Below are 20,316 nucleotides of genomic sequence, written 5' to 3'. Positions count from 1 at the left end.
CTATTATTATTACAGGTGTTACATATTTATATCACAGTTCTTTTTATTTCTTAAAATTGCGTGATGCTTAACCGTTTGTCTTTTTCGCATGAATGAATATTTTACTGCTCGTTGGCTGTATTGATATTTGTTTTTAATCAGGAAATGAGTTTGATTTAATTATCGAACACATGCGATATGCTTCAAAAAATAACTTGATTTGGTGTCTAGCCTGAAGATTTTATTGATTGACAATTACGTTGTATTCAGGCACAACGTTACTGTTTTAGATCAATACATACAGTACAGCTCACGCAAAACAAGCAAATTCCGCGATCCGCGGAGTTTGGCGACATCGAGTGTACGCGGAGTCGACTCGGCATCGGCCATCTGGCCGCCGAGTGGCCGCGTTTATTCGCGGAGTCACTCCGCATCTCGACTCCGCGAAACGCCTCGGCATGATGCCGAGGAAATTGGTGATATGACGCCGAGTCCCTCGGCGAACAATGTTATGAACTATAATTTATCTTTGATAGAAAATGGTCCAAAGTTTTACATCATAATGTTTATTAAATGTAGAGTAACTACGTTCCGAAAAACATACACTACATAATACATTGAAAATGTTCGTTATTAGAATTTTCATCATCTTTCCAAATTATCCGTATTCTTTACCGCATACATGCGACTTCTCCCGTTTCTATCCATTACCCGATAATCCCGTGTATGCGTCTTCCATTTGTAAAAGCAAATTCTGGTAAATTTTGACGAAACTAATGCTTAACAATTTCATTTACACAAATGTTCAACATTTGTCTAAAGTATCAAATGGATTTCGGCATATGATTCTATTTAAAGATTAAATGAAATAAGTGCCCTATCAGGACACGGGTATTCCAACATGCGTAAGTCACCTGACGCGGTGTGCGCGCGTCGTGTACAGTTCATGTTCTGTTACAAATTCTAGTCTTAAATAAATATTGCACATGATTTCATTAATTATTTTGTCCGGATTAAAAAGCGGGATAATTGGCGTTGGTGTATTTATTGCTAAATAAAAACTTCAGAACGCAGACAGCAGTGGGATCTTTTAATTTCGATTCAGAGTTTCGTAGTGAATTTCAAATGAAGTACCAAAACATCTCGCGAATTAATTGGCAATGACATTTACTCTAAATAAAATAAAATTCAAACACGCTGTATCGTTAGCGGTACGCTCTTTTAGTTCCTTAATCATTGAAACAATTGTTGAAATGTATTCTGATTGCACACAAAAAAGCGTCGTGTGTCGGTCAAATTCCTTTGAAACGACCAATAAACAACTTAATTTATCTTTAGATTTTATGCAACATCTACAAGTCATTTATTGGAAATCGGGAAAAAAATTGAAGTAAATGTTTGAATTTAAATTGTCAAACTTATTTATATTTTGTGTCGTCTATTTATATGGGTTTTGTTCTCATTTGTGTTTAGCAATTCTTATGAAAATGATTTTCAATGTTTAAAGCAAGTTAATATTATGTGTAACAATAAAAAAAAATGATTTGTTATTCACGTGTTTGTTTGTATAACAATTCTGGATTGCCAATATAAAATGAATGTCTCCTTTTTCAAATGTCAACATGTATTTTACACCCATGCACATGACAGGTTTTACTCTGTCTTTTAAGACGCCGACGGTAAAAGAAACCATGTTCGCACCTAGCTGAAGGCTCCCGCACCTCGAGGAGTGATAATTGTGTGTTATTTATGCAATTATCAGTTTGAAGCCACGACGAACTAAAATTTGAATGTTATAATAACTTTGGGTGACATTTTGAGTTATTTTTTTCTTAATTTGCATCAGATATACCTATATATGCTCGTTTTTCCTGTCTTAGTTATAAACGTATTGCTGAGTTCCCTTTGATATCAAATGTTGGAGTAACTTGCGACTTATATATTTAATATACATTGCCAGTGTTTGTTGTTAAGTGTTGTGGATTGTTGTGTGTTGTGAATTGGATTAGTTGTGTACGCTGTGAAAAATGACCCGGCGACATCTGCTGGCAGCGGAGACGTTGTTCTTTCTCGTTCAGTTCTTGGAGGACTCGAAGTTTCAGGTTCGAGCCAGGAATTACATCAAGCACGATGACGACGTAAGACTCTATTATTTTTATTTACATGGACATATATGTTTAGCTGGTCGTAAATATTTATGTGAATACGATATAATTAAATATATTCTTCAAATATTGAATTTGTAAATCAAATTTTATGACAATAGAAACCTCCGCCCAAAAATGCGTGTTAAACATTTCATATTATTTACAATGTATGCGACACTTAATTGAATTTTAATACAGTACCGGTTTTTTATTATTATATTAATTTTCTATAGAGGCTTTCTGTTTCTTTTCCGTATATTTGTAATTACATATTGGACTTTAATGTACACTCGTAATAATTTGAAGGTGCATATTTTTCGTACATATTGATATTCAATTACTTTTTGCTGAAATTATTATGTTATAATAAAAATGTTCCTAACTTCGCCGTTACACTTACGCGCAAAAAATAATTTTCCCGTATTATGCAATTTACGAAGACACAGCGTTCTGTATTTCCACTCAACTTTGATTCAAGCGACAGTTCTATCCACTCGAATACATTATTTTGACATGTTTTAAACAATGTCAATAAATGCCATATTGCGATTCATTCAAGTACTTTTCGGAGCTTGTCATTTAATGTAATGAGCTTTTAAATTGGTACACAAATAAATCATCATACTTGTAACAAACTAGTGTACTTATAAAAATGGGAAAATGCGTAAAATTATGACGGGTTAACTGGTGTGTAACCTATCCCGCTATTGGTAGTTATTATAATGAAATATTATCTAATAAAATATACCCGTTAAGACGATTCTGACTCTCGTAGTGAAAAGTGACTGACCGTCTGACTTATTTTCTTGTCAATACCAGAAGAAAGAAAGAAAACGAAACAATAAATTCTATACTTTATAAATGTTTAATTATATATTATAATTGTTTATAAAAAAGTTAAAACAAATCATAATATATACATAACAGATATACAGTCATTCACTGTAGATTATATAGTGAGGCTTTGCCACGTGTCTCTTCATCAGTGTCCAGAAGGTTTTCAAAGAACTGAATAGATTTTCCCCTTGAGTCATGTCTGCTGAAAACGCGATTGGGTGTGTCGCCTGTCGCACATCCGTTCATTCTTATACAAATCGGTACCACTTTGAACAAGTGGTCAATGTACATGTTGCACTGTTCTACCGTCATGTGGCTATTCCAGAAAGTCTTGATTGCCCGAACTAGTTCTTCCTTTGTTTTTGGCTCACTCTTAGACACATGACGCTTAAGTTGGTTCCAAACCATTTCAATCGGATTCAGGTCTGGGCTCTGTGCTGGCCATTTTGGGTGAATCCGGGTCCGTTCGCCCTAATTTCTGTTCGCCCTAAATCCTGTTCGCCCTAAAACCTGTTCGCCCTGGGTCCGTTCGCCCTAAATTTTATTATCAAAGCAGGGAAGCAATAAATAAAACGAAATTTGTTATCTTTTATAACATTTTTATATATAAATGACAATTTAAGCTACAAACTTGCCTATATGTGTGAAAAAACAAGAAGGTGCTCTTTAACGTGTAAGCGTGTTTGTAACAAAGCCGTCGAATGCCAGTAATTTTCTCTTATTGTTTAGTTATTTAAAAACGTAAATGATTTATATATCATTCACGTTCCATAAATACATCAGTTCTCTTTGTATATACATATGGAGCCTGCTTTCTGCGGACGATATATACAAATTTTATGAACTTACAATGACATCGGCAAATTTCACTGACAATACGGCTTTAATTGCTTAAAATATAGTTCTGTTATAATTAATTAATAATAATCTTATTACTTAATGTATTTATTATAATTGAGCATTTTCTTTGAGACCAATTTCTACACAATTTAAAATATACCGCTCTGTTTCATTTACATAATTTATGTTTATTTTCTTAATCATACGCTAATAATCATATTAAAGATAATTTCTAAAAAATATGATAATAACAGTTCTGTTTTATAAACATGATTTATGCATGCATCAATATTAAGTATACTCTTTAGGATAATAGTTTCAACTTAATAATCATATTATACATAACTAATTTCTATATGATTTAGTAATTGTTCTCAATGTTAACTATATTAGGTAAATACGACACTCAATCAATCAATTAACACAGATCGTTATCTCTATAATCTCTTAATTAATCGACACCGATCAATAAAGGCCGGTTGCTACTTCACACCGCGCAATACACGCGAGAATTATTGGAAGTTGATCAGTTTAGTAAATTGAATATTGATGATGTTTTTTTGGATATAATGATGTTCATATGAATTTTAAATTTATTTGCCTATGCAGGGATCGACAAGAATACAAGAATTTAGATAATCCGACAGACGGTGGTTATATATTGCTGAATGAAAGAACCATAAACAACGCAAGAAGTTACACTCAAAATCTCATAATCTTAATGACTATATTACACATATAAATGTACAAATAATTTATAAATTTAATATATACAGCTTATATATAGAATAATAAATGATGCACTTTATCTTGTGTACATATTTGTAATATTTAAATTTCCATTTTAACTTATTTAATAATTTTAATTAATCATAATTAATAAAGTTTTACTTAATTTCAATTAACAAAATTTTATAATTACTATTGCATATTTTGTAAAGTAACTATTGCATATTGTTTAAAATGACTAGTACATATTGTTTAAAATAACTATTGCATATTGTTTAGAATAACTATTGTATATTGTTAGAAATACTTAAGGAATTGTGCAGTCCGTATCACGCATTAAGCCCATTTTTCACAAAACCACATCGGTATACTTTTTGTGCTAGGTGAGCTACAAACTCTAACATATGGAAAAATACATTGATGTTCTATAATAAAACAGTTTAGTAAGCTAAGAGAGCGAGTAGCAAATTCCAATCTAAATTGTTTACCAAATCAAGAACGCAAACGCAGGCTTCTTTAATTAATTACATCTATAATGGATCAAAGGATATTAGCGCGTAACGCTACTTCGCATAAGTCGAAGAATGGTAGCATTTAATGCTAATTGAAAATGAAATACGATAGAGACAACATTCACTAAGACCGTAATGGACAGAATGATAAATTATTAAGAACTAAATAATTTATCGTACGTAAATGAAGATCCCGTTACCAGTTACATTAGATGGAAATAATGAAATCCTTAAGGAACATTAAAATATATAGAAAAAGTACGTACGATATGTTTTTATTATATGCAATTGACAAATTAAATTAAACTAACCAGTTCCACATAGCCGATGCTGCCACCGTTCACAAACGTCGCGTGTAATCGCATGTCGTTCCTCCAAATTGCACGAAATGCACAACAGTTTATCCATTTTTGAAATAATAGAACCAGACATTTGAGCTCCATTTTATATACTGTGATAATTCACAGTTAGGTTATTCCGAACATATCAAACAAAAAAGTGTTACCGAAATATAAAAGACGGCGCTCTTTAACTTGTAAGCGTATTTGTAACAAAGGCCAGTAATATTCCTTAATTGCTTATTATATTAATTTATGATGAAATCTAAGGTACAAACTTGCTTGCATGTGTGAAAAATCAAAACGGCGCTCTTTAACTTGTAAGCGTGTTTGTAACAAAGGCCAGTTATTTTCACTAATTGCTTACTATATTAATTAATGAAAACTTAAGGTTTAAACTTGCTTATATGTGTGAACAATCAACTGTACATACCCCGATATGCACATGATAATATAGGGCGAACGAACCCAGGGCGAACGGACCCAGGGCGAACGTGTAACTAGGGCGAACGGACCCGATACCATTTTGGGTTATTGATTCCATTACTATCCATGAAATTCATTGCCAGTCGCGAACGATGTTTAGGATCGTTGTCTTGTTGAAATCTGTGGGTCCCGGGGAACTTGGTGCGAATAAATGGCACTAAATTGTCACGTAAAATCGCACTTGTGTAAAATTCCGAATCCATAATGCCGTCGAAAATTGAGATACTCGTTGGTCCTTTACGACTTATTCCGGCCCAGACGTGTACCTTTAGGGGATGTTTGGGTTTTGGCATATAAACGTTCACTGACTGTCTTGGTCTGTATGACGTCAGTTTGTTAGAATGTAACTGAATTGAAGACTCGTCAGTAAATATGACGTCTTCAAACAAGTCATTCACTTTTAGGAGGTTTTCACAGAAATCTTTTCTGACTACCTTGTTTGCATCACTTACTAGCTGGGCATACCTTGGGGTTGCACTAGTAAACCCAGCAAGTTTAATAGCTCGTTTTGTGGTTGACAAACTAAACGTCGCCCCTTCTTGAATCAATTTCTTATGCACATCTGTACTGCTGATATTTGGATCATAACTTATTGTTTGTCTTATTAAATCGATGTCACATGGAAACAACTTCTTAGTAACTCCTGAATCATCGCGTTCATTAATTTCCCCGTATGAAAACCGTCCACTTTCGTAAGATTGGACCCAATAATTCACCTGATTCCGCGTTATTACAACACCGTTACATCCCAGTGTTGAAATAATTCGCTTAGTTGAATGTCCACTTTTGTACAAAGATATTATATCAAGCTTTGTTTTCTCATCAAGTTTTCCCATTCTACAATATAATGCGCAAACATGTGGAAACACACACGACAACCTTTTATAGGCAATTGGATGTACGTGATTGTGTAAAATGTTTAATGTCAGGTTGATGGCACGATGGTCTGTGGTCTGTGTAAGAGCTTGTTATTAATATAACGACACATGACACGAAATATCTAAATATCCATTTGGGTGCCAGTCAACTCGCACGGCTGTCAACTTGCATGGCATTTCAGGTCAACTCGCACTTTTTTTAGTCAACTATCTGCCCCCCCCCCCCCCCCTCCTCCCGCAAAAAATAAAATAAAAAAATATACGAAATAGATGTAGGATATAATATGATCGGTGTTTTTCACGGGTTGTTAGGTGTGAAAGGTCCTATATACAACAAACAAGAATTAAAATGGCAAAATATTAATCAATTAAACTTAATTGGTATGATAATTAATCAGTGATACTTTAATGTTTGTCGCAACACATTTGATATTTTCGCATAAAATGTTATTATAACAACCTTTATATTTATAATTTATGTGACGATACTCGAAATCGTGTACATGTAATGGATGTTTTGTATTTCTTATTTCTAATTTGTTATAAAGTCAAGAAGTTATCTCAATATACCAGCTTTGCTTGAATTTACTTAATACACGTTGTCAGTGACGTAGATAAACCGTATATGTATAGTACACGCCATTTAATCGATTTAAAAATCCCTATTAGACCAGACTCCTTTTCCAAAAATGGCTGAAAAAGCCCCATATTGTTCGTTATTAGATTTTTCATCATCTATTTAAATAATTGTATTCTCTCTTTGTTAATAAATGCAAGTGAAAGAAATCGTATTATTGTAATACATAATTTAACTTATAACAATAATTCAGTTGCAGCCATCGATGTAATTACATCGATGTTCTAAACTGTTCATCGCGCATGTTTGGTCTAGTTCGTAATCTTTTCCACTTATGCATTGTTAGTGCAAATGTAAAGTTCAATAAAATTTCAGAAGACAGAAAACACACTACCGTTTTTTTCGGGGTTAAAAGAAGCGACTTTTTCCTTGATTTGTCGGAATTTTGTTTCATTTCAGACTCCATGCAGTTCTCAGATCATAATCTCTGTGATTTATTACTCTAACTTGTTAGTTTCTGACCACGCATGCTACTGAAAAATAGCCGCCGGGACAGTGTTTTATTGCCCTAACAAGCACACAGTGGCTTCGACCCGTGGTTTAATCCCTTAATGTATGGAATGAGTGATGTATTGGACGTCATCATTGATGACGTTCAATCGAACGAATGATAAAGGGGGCTAAGTTTCGTTAAGTTGGTGCAAATCACTGCGATTTGAGCGCCTTAAAAACTGGCCGAACACGTTTGCTGAAATTTGACATGTATATGGACCAGAATGCGATCTACCTGTTGGCGTAGGCGTTATACCTGGGAAAAATCAAGTTTTCGAGTATTTTGTGTTTAAACTTTTTTTGTGGGAACGGGCACGCGCACAAATAAACATTGTGACGTCACTTCACGAACAGCGCTAGAGATCCGCCATCTTGTAACGCGACAAAGAAACTCAGTGTCATTAATTCAATAAACACAGAAAAATATGATTGTGTTTAATAATCATTAATACAAATGTCTATATTTTGTGCAGCGGATGTTTATTCAGACAGATACGGCAGAATTATGTAAGTATCTTTGTGTACTTTACAGTAGATTTGATAGTGGTAAACAACTGCGTACCAGTAAAGTTCAATCTAGCCGATTTTACTACGCAAGAAATTTAAGTATCTCACTGGCAAAATGAGCTTGACACATAAACAACAACGGATCCGATTTACATCCACATAATATTGTGGGAATCCGATGCAATGCAAATTACTAATGTTTGATAACGTTTAATGAATTCGTTATATCAATATGCATTAACTTTTCAAGGGGAATAACTTTAATTGAAATGTGCGATTTAATGAGAGTGTTATATTGGGATAATAAGTCGTTTAGCCGTTATCATGATAAGTATTTAGTTTGTTGTGTTTCATTTTCATTAAAAACATAGTTTTACTGTTTTTTCCTTTAAGTAAAACAGTTCAGTAGTCATTATATCTTGAATTTTAAATATTGAAATAGATGTCGGATATTTCATATTCGGACGTTGCTACGTAAGCTAGTTGTCAACATAATTATTAATATACTGAATTACCTTTTACGCATACTGTTGTGCAACTGTTGTCTACGTAATGATACGCTGGTTAATGTCTATTATGTCTTCCTGCCCCTGATGATAATAAGTCTTTAACTCGACAAACCCCAGCAATGTCAATGGTCTGTAAACATTAGAAAAATATTAGCTAAAGAAACTTCAGCGTACAATTTATATAGTATTGACATACCTGTACTCTGAAGCCAACTCTGTATCGAAAGTCAACCAGAGTCGTAACATATTTATGTCACGCTATAAATCAAAGAATACTCATTTTCTTGGATACATTTCTACATATATTGGTGAATGAATATAAATTACTGCACTGAGGATTATTTTAAGGTTGGAATGTTTCAAATGCATTTTACAATAGAAGAAAATAACTCTCATCAGTCTGAAATTCACAATTTTGAAGCCATTGTCGCTTTGTCCAAGACTAGTTTTCGTTTGGATACTTTCTGATCAACCTTGACATTTTTTGCTGAAATTGTAAACATTACTTTTGTTTTCGGAAATCTATTATTTGTGATTAACAACATAAGTCTGGTGGATTATAAAACTTATTTCAGTGTGAATCGGGTAGTTTTAAATATTTACTTTGAGTTTGTATTTACACTACAATTTGTTCACAAAACAAGCCAGAATATTCTAAAATACCGGGAAATGTCATTCTGAATTTGAAAACACTTGAGCACATGGTATACAAATATACAAATACAAATTTTATTTTAAGTCGGTTTGTACATAACAAGTATAGCATTAGCGATGTATCGCTATTGACCGACATATGGTATGCTACTAAAAGTAGAAATACCGTGAAATCTACTAAAAGTAGAAATACCGTGAAATCTCGGGAGATTCGCATTTCAAGAAAGTCTGTCACATCGCTGTTTTTCTCAATATGTAAGAGCAGAATAGATAAATTTTAAATGTTTAAGATAGTATTTTGTGAAAGAATGTATTGGTTAAATGTGAAAAATGTCAATCTTTCCAATCAAGTGATTGATTTGGGCCAATAACTGCATTTTAAAGCTGTTTTAGACCGGTCTTTGTTAACTGTCAACTTTTTGGGATTTTGTGGTTGACTTTCCTAATGGGGTTGGTCCATAAATATAAAGTCGCGCCAGTCAAAAATCATAAAAAGCAACATTTAAAGTTATGGTAGCCAGAATTAGAAAAATATGTACAACTGATCAATATCAATCATGACAGACTGATGTCTCAGGTAAGTGCAGTGATTTTTCCACCAGATTCTCACAAAGATGATCCCGGTTGATTTCTCCACAATTGAATATATGTCAGTGCACAAATAAATTATACAGCAGGTAATGACAATCGATAAATGTCTTAGTTTTAATTTAATTGTTTGCACAAATTTGGACACTCTTTGTGTCTGGGATCTGTTGGGTTAAATGACTTTTACAACAAAACATACATCTCTGAATCTGCGATACATTACAGTTAAAGTTTAAGACATGTAAAATACCAGTATTCAGATCTGAAAATATCCAAAAAAACTCTTATGGTATGAAATACATATATCTTGTGACGTATTTTCATTTAAAATCTTGAATTTAATGACGACTTGAATGTAATGACGACAAGTCGGACATGCAGTTGTTAAATATTTTAATACGTATATCGTGTGACATAATTTCATTTAAACTCTAGATTTTAACGACATTAGTCTGACGCGTTATTTTATTTAACAGTAAAAAAAAAATAAGTAGACTATCAAAAGAATACAAAAAGTGTACTTGTAAATAAAGACTCCTTCATTCCGTATAAAGATTGTAAGTTACAGCAGAGCTCCAGATAACTTTTCTGAGTAATTGGGTTAATACCCACTACTTATGAGTTCAATTGGGTATTTTCATATTCAATTGGGTACAAAAAAGTCGGTACCCACTACTTTAATTGACAATTGGGTACTTTTGTTTTAAAATTAGGTATGTTCATTGTCTTAAATTCTCACCTGCTTACCTGAATAAGCTGGTTGAAGTTCCACTCTTAATTGATTAGTTTCAGAGATTTTGTGTAATTATGTAGATGTATCCATAATATACAGTCTTGATTTAAAAAAAAGTTCAACGATTTTTTCCACCAGTTTTCTTACAATGAGAGCACTGACCGCGATTGCCTCCGAAACAATATCGTCAAGAATTAGTTTCACTATATTTTCCGCTTCTGATTTTTTGTTGCCTGCAGTTAAATATCTTGAAATTGAGTTTGTTAGTGCTTGGGATACGATGTTTCCATTTTTAAGGCCTCACGGTTTCGACATTTTCACAACAATGACACGTATACTGAAAGCGTTTGGACAGAGTGGAAAGAATCCGGGTATTTCGGACCAGGGTATTTCCGGGACAGATTTACTCGTTATGCAAAGGAAAAATATGATATGCGTAATCGGCAATTTCAATTGGGTTTTGGAACGCATGGTTTTATTTTTCTATGTGTTATTGGCAATTTTACATTGGGTATTTACACAAATGCGCACCTTATCTGTAGCTCTGTTACAGTAATCTGTGAAACAACGTCATTAATAAAACAAAAAAATATGTTTGACCACAACGGTGGCTAATAATGTTTACGAAAAATACAAACAATATAGATTTATCTATTACATAACATGTTAGAATTTTATCATGCATTTATAATCACTCATAAAGAGATTTCAATATACAGTTACATGCATAGACAGTTTTTTTAAGCCAGTGCCTTTTGAATTCAGAAAATAAGCAAGATAAACCATAAAATTGGGAAAAATAGATAGTAAACCATAAAATTGAGAAAAATGAAGCATTATTAATATGATTATAAATAACAGAATTACAATAATATTGTTTTTAAGTGCATGATTGAGTGCATTTTTAAATTTATATTATAAAATGCTGCTTGAATTTCTTTTTACCTTTCATATGTAAAAAAAGAAATATCATCTGCTAGTGCAAAATATGACTGGGAAAGCTGGTTTATGGTCATTTCGTAGCAAAAGAGAAGAAAATAAGTGCATTAAATAAATGAATTAATACTTTTGTATCTGGAATAGTTGTATTTTAAATCGATCCTCCACCCTATTATGGCCGAATAAGGGCTAAATTGCTTTCCGACTTGAAATGAAAAGGCATATTGGTTGATCGTGTAGCGTTTATGTGCAAAATTTGAGGGCCAATTGATAAAGCTTGTTGATGCCAAAACAGGTAATAATAATAATTTATTATCAGGTACATGTACACAAGCAAATAAGTATATTTAACCCTTTCAGTGCGGGAACCGAATTTTAAAGGCCTTTGAAAACAGTTTGGATCCAGATGAGACGCCACAGAACATGGTGTCTCATCAGGATCCAAACTGTTTGCTATTCTGATAGTATTCTTTGAAAAAAAATCGAAGAAAATGCTAATTTTAGAAATTTAGCAGACGACATTTTAGCAGACGACAAATTTCCCAGCATGCTAAGGGTTAAGATGCTTAAGGTGTGGAAGACTCATAATCAGGTTTAGTGTCCCTCAAACCCTAAGCGTCATGTTATTCCTTATGCAGTTTGTATAGATAGTGCCGCATCCTGACACGTAAAGCTTGTGCTTTGTTGGCAGCGTTAGTTGGCTGTTAACAGGTTCATTGTGGTTATCTCCACCATCAGTCTGTCCGTCTGTCCTAGCCACTATCTCTTACACCATAAACACTAGAACCTTGAAACTTAAACACATGGTAGCTATGAGCATTATGTGCGACCCTGCACTATTTGGAATTTTGATCTGACCCCTGGGTCAAAAGTTATAGGGGTTTGAGTGGGGACGGGTTAGAGATTTTCACTCATTTTTAGCTCAACTATTATATATGAAATTTATATAATGGAGCTATCCTGATCACGTCGGCGTTACCGTTAGCGTGCACATGTTAAAGTTTGTGTACTCCCCCAAATATTTTCTTTGTCCTTTAACAAATTACTTTTATATTTTTATGCCCCCTTTTCGAAGAAGAGGGGGTATATTGCTTTGCATGTGTCGGTCGGTCCGTCCACCAGGTGGTTTCCCGATGATAACTAAAGAACGCTTAGGCCTAGGATCATGAAACTTCATAGGTACATTGATCATGACTCGCAGATGACCCCTATTGATTTTGAGGTCACTAGGTCAAGGTCACTGTGACCCGAAATAGTGAAATGGTTTCCGGATTATAATTCAAGAACGCTTATGCCTAGGATCATGAAACTTGATAGGTAGATTGATCATGACTCGCAGATGACCCCTACAGATTTCAGGTCACTAGGTTAAAGGTTAAGGTCACGGTAACCCGAAATAGTAAAATGGTTTCCGGATGATAACTCAATAACGCTTATGCCTAGGATCATGAAACTTGCTAGGTACATTGATCATGACTCGCAGATGACCCCTATTGCTTTTGAGGTCACTAGTTCATACATATACTTCTTTACCAACATGACCCTAATCTATAAACAAGAGCAGACAACTGTATCAAGCATTTTGACAGAATTATTGCCCCTTTTATACTTAGAATATGCATATTATTGATAAATCTATGTTAAAGTTTCCATACCACCTCAAATATTTTCTATGTCCTTTGACATATTGCTTTCATATTTTGCATACTTCATTACCAACATGATCCCAATCTATAAACAAGAGCAGACAACTGTATCAAGCATTTTGACAGAATTATTGCCCTTTTATACTTAGAATATGCATATATAATTGATAAATCTATGTAAAAGTTTGCATACCACCTCAAATATTTTCTATGTCTTTTGACATATTGCTTTCATATTTTGCATACTTCTTAACCAACATGATCCCAATCTATTAACAAGAACAGACAACTGTATCAAGCATTTGACAGAATTATTGCCCCTTTTATACTTAGATAATTGAACATTTTGCTTAAATTGCCATAACTTCTTTATTTATGATCACATTTGATTCATACTTTGACAAAACAACACTTACCTGACATACCACAATGCACTGCACCCAAACTATCCCCCATGCCCCACCCCAGAATCCCCCCCCCAATTTTTTTTAATAATTATTTTTGAAAGTTCATCTTTTAAATTACCACCAACCCACATAAACCTCCCTCTCCATGATGGCTTACATTAACCTGTCAAGCACTCGAAATCTCTTATGACAATTCGGTCAATCTCAACCATGCATGGCCGCATTACCAACCCTGGGGCGCCCCCTGGGTCAAACATGCGGCGTGGGAATACGCGTCGGCCTCTGACGCACCATTTTTCACCAATTGACTTCAAAATAATTCTAAAGATTTCTTATGACAACACAGTCTATCTCGACCATCCATGTTCACATTACCCACCCCAGGGCCCCGCCCACTGGTAAAGATCCCAAGCTATTTCAGCATAATTAAAATCCAAGCAATTTTTGTGGTCAAGACCGAAGCTTTCTCACCATAATTAAAATCCAAGCCAGTTTGGTGGCAGAGACCCCGAGCTATTCCAGCATAATTAAAATCCAAGTCAGTTTAGTGGTCAAGATTCTGAACTATTTCGGTATAATTAAAATCCAAGCCAGTTTGATGGTCAAGACCCCGAGCTTTTTTAGCATAATTAAAATTCAAGCCATTTTTGTGGTAAAGACCCCGAGCTTTTTAACCATAATTAAAATCCAAGCCAGTTTGGTGGCGGAGACCCCGAGCTATTTCAGCATAATAAAAATCAAAGTTAGTTTAGTGTTCAAGATCCTGAACTATTTCAGTATAATTAAAATCCAGGACAGTTTGGTGTTGAAGACCCCAAGCTTTTTCAGCATAATTAAAATCCTAGCTAGTTTCGTGGGGGAGACCCTGAGCTATTTTAGCATATTTAAAATCCAAGTCAGTTTAGTGGTGAAGATCCTGAACTATTTAAGCATACTTAAAATCCAAGCCAGTTTGGTGGTCAAGATCCTGAGCTATTTCAGCATAATTAAAATGCAAGCCAGTTTGGTGGTCAAGAACCCGAACTATGAGCATAATTCAAATCCAAGCCAGTTTGGTGGTAAAGATCCGGAGCTATTTCAGCATAATTAAAATCCAAGCCAGTTTGGTGGTCAAGACAACTAACTTTTTCAGCATAATAAAATCCAAGCCAGGTTGGTGGTCAGAATCCTGAGCTATTTCAGCATAATTTAATTCTAAGCCAGTTTGGTGGTCATGACCCTGAGTTATTTCATCATTATTAAAATCCAAGCCGTTTTGGTGGTCAAGACCCCAAGCTATTTCAGCATATATTGTTTTCGGCATAATTTTTTCTTACCCAATTGTTTTCGTACACACATTTTTTTCGTACTCATTTTTTTCTGTTTTTTGACAGAATAATGCCCCCTTTTATAGTCTGAAAATTGAAAATTTGGTTAAGTTTTGTGTTCAGGTCTACTCTTATCCTATTTGTGTTAAGGTCTACTCTTATCCTAAAGTATCAAAGCTATATTTTCTACTTAATGGTATAAGTCATGTAACTGACATTTTTATACATTTTATTTCTTTCCCATTTTTGTGTTTTTTATTAAGGTGACATACATCAACTGTTTGATAATATTAAGTCTACCTTTTTGGTAAAAATAATGTTTTTACCAAATTTTCTAAATTGACAGTACGGACACATGTCATTTGCTGAATGTAAAAAGTAGCATAACTGACATTTAGTTAAATTTTCAGAAGGAAAAAACTGCTTTATTGAAATAAAATAGGAATACTTACAGAGTAAAACAAACACATGGGATATTTTCAGATTTGAATACTGGTATTTTACGCATCTTTAGGCATTTCTGTGTGCCATTGATAAATACAATACTTAAACATTCATGTACAATGCACAATACTAAAAACCTGAATTGTAATTGTAATGTATTTCAGATTCAGAGATGTCTGTTTTGTTTCTAAAGTCATGTGAAAAATTAAGTTTATATGTTTATAGGTTTAAAATTGCAAATTGTCCTCTTACTTGCCCTTGTATTTCAAGATAGAATACTTTCCTTCCTAGAGGAAAGAGATCTGGGTTTGAATCCCAGTGGGGGCTTCAGAGGATGATTCATTTTAAGAAAAATTAATATATTTGCTTTAGTTTATCTCTAACTTAACCAAATAACTCTGACAATGCCTTTAAAAGTATGCAGTTTTTGATAATTCAATTATGCAAAAAACATGTATAATTTTAGGGTAGACTAAGACAGCAAACTAAGAATGGGCATCCATTTTAGTTTTTTAAGTCAATACAACAATAAATGCATATAGGAACACATATTTAAATTAAAAATGCAACAATCAGAGGACATAATCAATTAAATAGTAAATGACTACTTAAAATATTTTTTAGCACTGTTTGTTTTTCAGAGATTTGTGAATATGCCGTTTTATGTTCTTCTCATTGAACTAATGCAATATGTGCTTTGGAACTGGAATCATATAGTGTTGGAAAGCTGGTGTTTCACGTCCAGAGGGTCCTTGCTTCCGGAAGCTGAAAATTGTATATGATCGCCCCACTCATTCCATCCCGCGAAACCCTTAAGGTGTCGCAAGTCTAGTAAGATAAGTACGTGAACTATAAATATTATGTTGGTCAGTACAAACGATGTACCGAAAACCGCAGACCGCGTCTTTGTTTTATTGCCCAATCAAGCCTTGATCATCCAACATCCTGTATATTACGACACACAAACTTTAGATAAGCACGTGCCGTCTGTCAAAAGCACAGTGAATTCCCGTATATGATCTCGGAAACGAGACTTGCTTAAAACATTTAAAATAACGATATTTATTGTCAAAATAATTTCTAAAAACAAATGAGAACTATCCGACATACACCATACACAGACCACACAAATTATAAATAATTTTGACAATTTAAATACAAACACATGTTTAAATACAGAAACAACTTGTACATGTTATTATATCTAATATAAATTAATTTGTTTATTGGTCGTTGCAAAATAATATGATTTGTACACGATGATTTTTTTTGTTCAGTGTACTGTACGTTTAATTTTTCGCGTGTTGAGAATTTGATTTATAACAGTGAAAAGTCTACATAGAGCTCTACTTCCGCGTTCATATTTTTTTAATTATTTGTATTATTATTTCTATTTAATCGTTATAAATTTTATATAAGCTTATATTCTTACTTTTTTCTTAAGCTATGAAAGATTTTGAAATTTTCATGCGTTACTATGTTGATTGTTTAATTGAAAATGTAATAATAAAACATATGTCACCTAAATATTTTGTTATCGATGTCTGAATAAGACATAATATTTAAAATGTATTTGAAACCTTTATGATGTTGTAACAAAGTGTTATGATGCGCTCGGTGTTTAACTTTTCAATAGTTCGAGAGATCTTTCTAAAATATTTGCTACTTTGTACAAGAGAAACGACTCGAAACGAACTTCGTTTAGAAATAGTGTTTAGTGCTCAAATAAGGATGAAATAAGGATTGAAATAAACAATACATATAACGATCCCATGCACTCAACATAAATGTATTAAACATAGCTTGAACTTGTAATTTTTACGTATTGTCGTAATACAACGACAACAACAACCTTTATTAGCATTTATGCATAATACAATGCTTTTTGCCACAAAACAGAAACTTTCTGAAAGTTACGCAGTGTGTATAATAATATCAATACATTGATTTAATAAGAGAAGTTCACAAAAAGATAGTAATACAACAGATAATCAATTTATCCATTTAATTATATCTTTAACTGTAACACGAGGAAATTGTAGAATGATTTAATTATACAAACATTCAATGAAAAAAATAAATAACATGGCTATAGTCCTGTGAAAGTTAACAATTATAACTGATTGTCTATATTATTACAAATTTCATTAGCATTAAACATATTTAGCAAGGTTTATAACGTCTGTTTTATTTTCCGACTGCATTATAATGTGAAATTGTTTCTTTCTAATTTCTCTATATGAAGATACAATTGTTTCAAGAATCGAGACACCATCGTTTGAACATATACATGTACATTCCGGTGTTTAATTACCCCCTTTGTTGAGCGCAAATCGATTATCTCGTTATGATCAGATGCTGTAAAGACATTTACCCGGTTAACCATGTACTAACTAACAACATGGTGTCATATACCACGTGTTGTAGACATGTTTTGTTCTGAACGTGGGAATAGGCAGACAATTTATTAAGTAATGTATTGCCAAAATACTAAATTGATTAATACATGTAAAAATAAAAAAAAATTTGACCAAAACAGATTATCATAAACTACAAGTTGCATAGATTTTAGCCAGTTCAATCACACGTGTTTAATATCTATATAAAAATGGTGTATGTAAGTGAGAATAAATGCGTACATGTACATAATTTCAAATTGCTTCAATCATTTAAATTTCAGCAAGCCATAAAACAAATATTAGAATAATTGCGATCCATCTATTTTGATAGGCATGTAATTATCAAAATGGCTATGGTAGCTTAAATGGTTTACCTTTTTACATATCATGAAATGATAATAAATTACATCAATTTATATTTTTTTCAGATCGAGATCGGAAAAGAGTATGAAGTTCGGTGGGGAAATGCCAAGCAACTATCGCGGGCCACTGTTAAAGGAAAGGGGCGAAAGCCAGAAATGGAGAAGCTTTTGGAGCAGCTGGTCGAGGCGGCCCTGACAACCCCGACAGCACCGACAGCCGCGACGGCCCCGACAGCCCCGACAAAAAAGGGGAAGGCTAGGAATACGGAGTCACATACGAAAATAACAAAGAAAAGGGCAGCTATCATATCGGTAGGGTCACCCCCAAGGGACCAGCCAGCAATCGGATCAGACGCCCCAACAACAACACGACAACTAGAAGCCACCGCCACCATCGGACCAGACGCGACAACACCGGGACTACGAGACGCAAACGCCACCATCGGACCAGACGCGACAACACCGGGACTACGAGACGCAAACGCCACCATTGGAACAGACGCCACAACACCGGGACTACGAGACGCAAACGCCACCACCGGAACAGACGCCACAACACCGGGACTACGAGACGCAAACGCCACCACCGGAACAGACGCCACAACAACAGAACGGAATTCAGAACACAGAAGTCTTCTGATTACTCCAGTTAGGAGGGTTTCTACACCGGCGGAGACAGTTGAAAGAAACAACTTTATACAGGTCTTCACCTATCTCAACCGGATGGAGGAGCTGATGAGAAACCAAGTAAGGGCGCTAGGATCCCTTGAACGCTCAATAGTGACCGTTGGTAAGCGCCTAACTGCTGTGGAGAGTCGCTTGGAGCGCCTGGAGGTGTCCATCAGCCAGAAGAGCCAGCAGCAGCGTGAGCCGCTGGCTCCCATCATCAACGAGGATAATCCCCAAGAACCGACTGGCGGCGACCTTGTTGATAAGGTTATTGTGGCAGCCATACACAGGGAGGCCCACAACGAGGCCCACTTTGCCTGCCTCCTCATGCCCCACGTGTTCCCTGAGCTATTTGGACCAGATAAGCTCCGCCATCTGTATAATTGGCATGGGGTGTCAGGGAAACAGCCATTAGAAGGTTCAAGGCGCCAGTACGTCGAACAAATGACAAAGTTCTTCTACAAAGAGGCTCGCTCTGCAACTGTATGGACAGCCGTTGTTGGAAGAATAAATGAACGTCTGCGACGGAAAGAAAAACGGACACGTGGTGAGGTCCAGATCACCATAAGTAATGAGAACATTGCTGATTATCATCAGTTTTAGTTTTGTAAGTGTGTGTGTATGTGTGTGACTGTGTACGTGTGTGTGTACGTGTACGGTGGGTTCGTGTGTTTGCGTGTGTGTGTGTGTGTGTGCGTGTGTGTGGTCTCATGTTTGTTTGTAAATATGATAGAAACATTGCAGCTGTTATGTAAATATATGTAAATATGTCTGGTGTATTGTTCTAAAAAAAGATTAATATTTTCGTGTAATAAATCCACTTTTTACGTAGATCTATCTACTTCTGTTGTTTTGTAATATCGATGTCCTTCAACGCAAGTACAGGGAGACGCACACTGACCTTAAATTTTGTTGCGAGCTGAAAATGAAAGAAAAACACAGATAAATTAATACGTAAGAAAATTAGGCTTGCAAGAAAACTATGGAGTCAAGCGTTACAATTGGGAATTCATGATTGAGAACTTGAAATATATATAGACACAACACATTGTTAACATTTCAACATTATAAAGTAAATAGAAAAAATAATTGTTACAAGTATTGAATATCGTCTTAACTCCACATTTTAAATAAGCGGGCACGCGAAATTATGTTTATACATGTAGTTATAGCATGTATGTTATTTCTTAATAATAGTGCATGATGCGTATTTTTTTCCAAGTGCAACGAAATTAACAAAAAAATAACGATATCCTTTTTATCTGCGCTACAGTGTT

At 34.4% G+C, this 20,316-nt stretch overlaps 1 protein-coding gene across 1 annotated transcript; it reads left to right on the top strand.

Moving 5' to 3' along the window:
- Positions 1–1,685: 1,685 nt before the first annotated feature.
- On the top strand, positions 1,686–20,070 carry LOC127858917 (uncharacterized). Its single transcript, XM_052396244.1, has 2 exons — positions 1,686–2,117; positions 18,437–20,070. The coding sequence occupies exons 1-2, from the start codon at positions 2,007–2,009 to the stop codon at positions 19,640–19,642; spliced, it is 1,317 nt and encodes a 438-aa protein (XP_052252204.1). The 5' UTR covers positions 1,686–2,006; the 3' UTR covers positions 19,643–20,070.
- Positions 20,071–20,316: the final 246 nt, after the last annotated feature.

This window comes from Dreissena polymorpha, chromosome 14 (genome assembly GCF_020536995.1).
Source record: "Dreissena polymorpha isolate Duluth1 chromosome 14, UMN_Dpol_1.0, whole genome shotgun sequence".
Taxonomy (NCBI): domain Eukaryota; kingdom Metazoa; phylum Mollusca; class Bivalvia; order Myida; family Dreissenidae; genus Dreissena; species Dreissena polymorpha.
Note: the sequence above shows the minus strand (reverse complement) of the source record. Positions and strands in the feature narration are given on the sequence as shown.

What these genes read in the sequence shown, in the direction of transcription:
- LOC127858917 (XM_052396244.1), top strand. Translation starts at nt 2,007, where the DNA reads ATGACCCGGCGACATCTGCTGGCAGCGGAGACGTTGTTCTTTCTCGTT. An exon ending in ACATCAAGCACGATGACGAC is followed by an intron (nt 2,118 to 18,436) that starts GTAAGACTCTAT and finishes TATTTTTTTCAG; the next exon opens with ATCGAGATCGGAAAAGAGTA.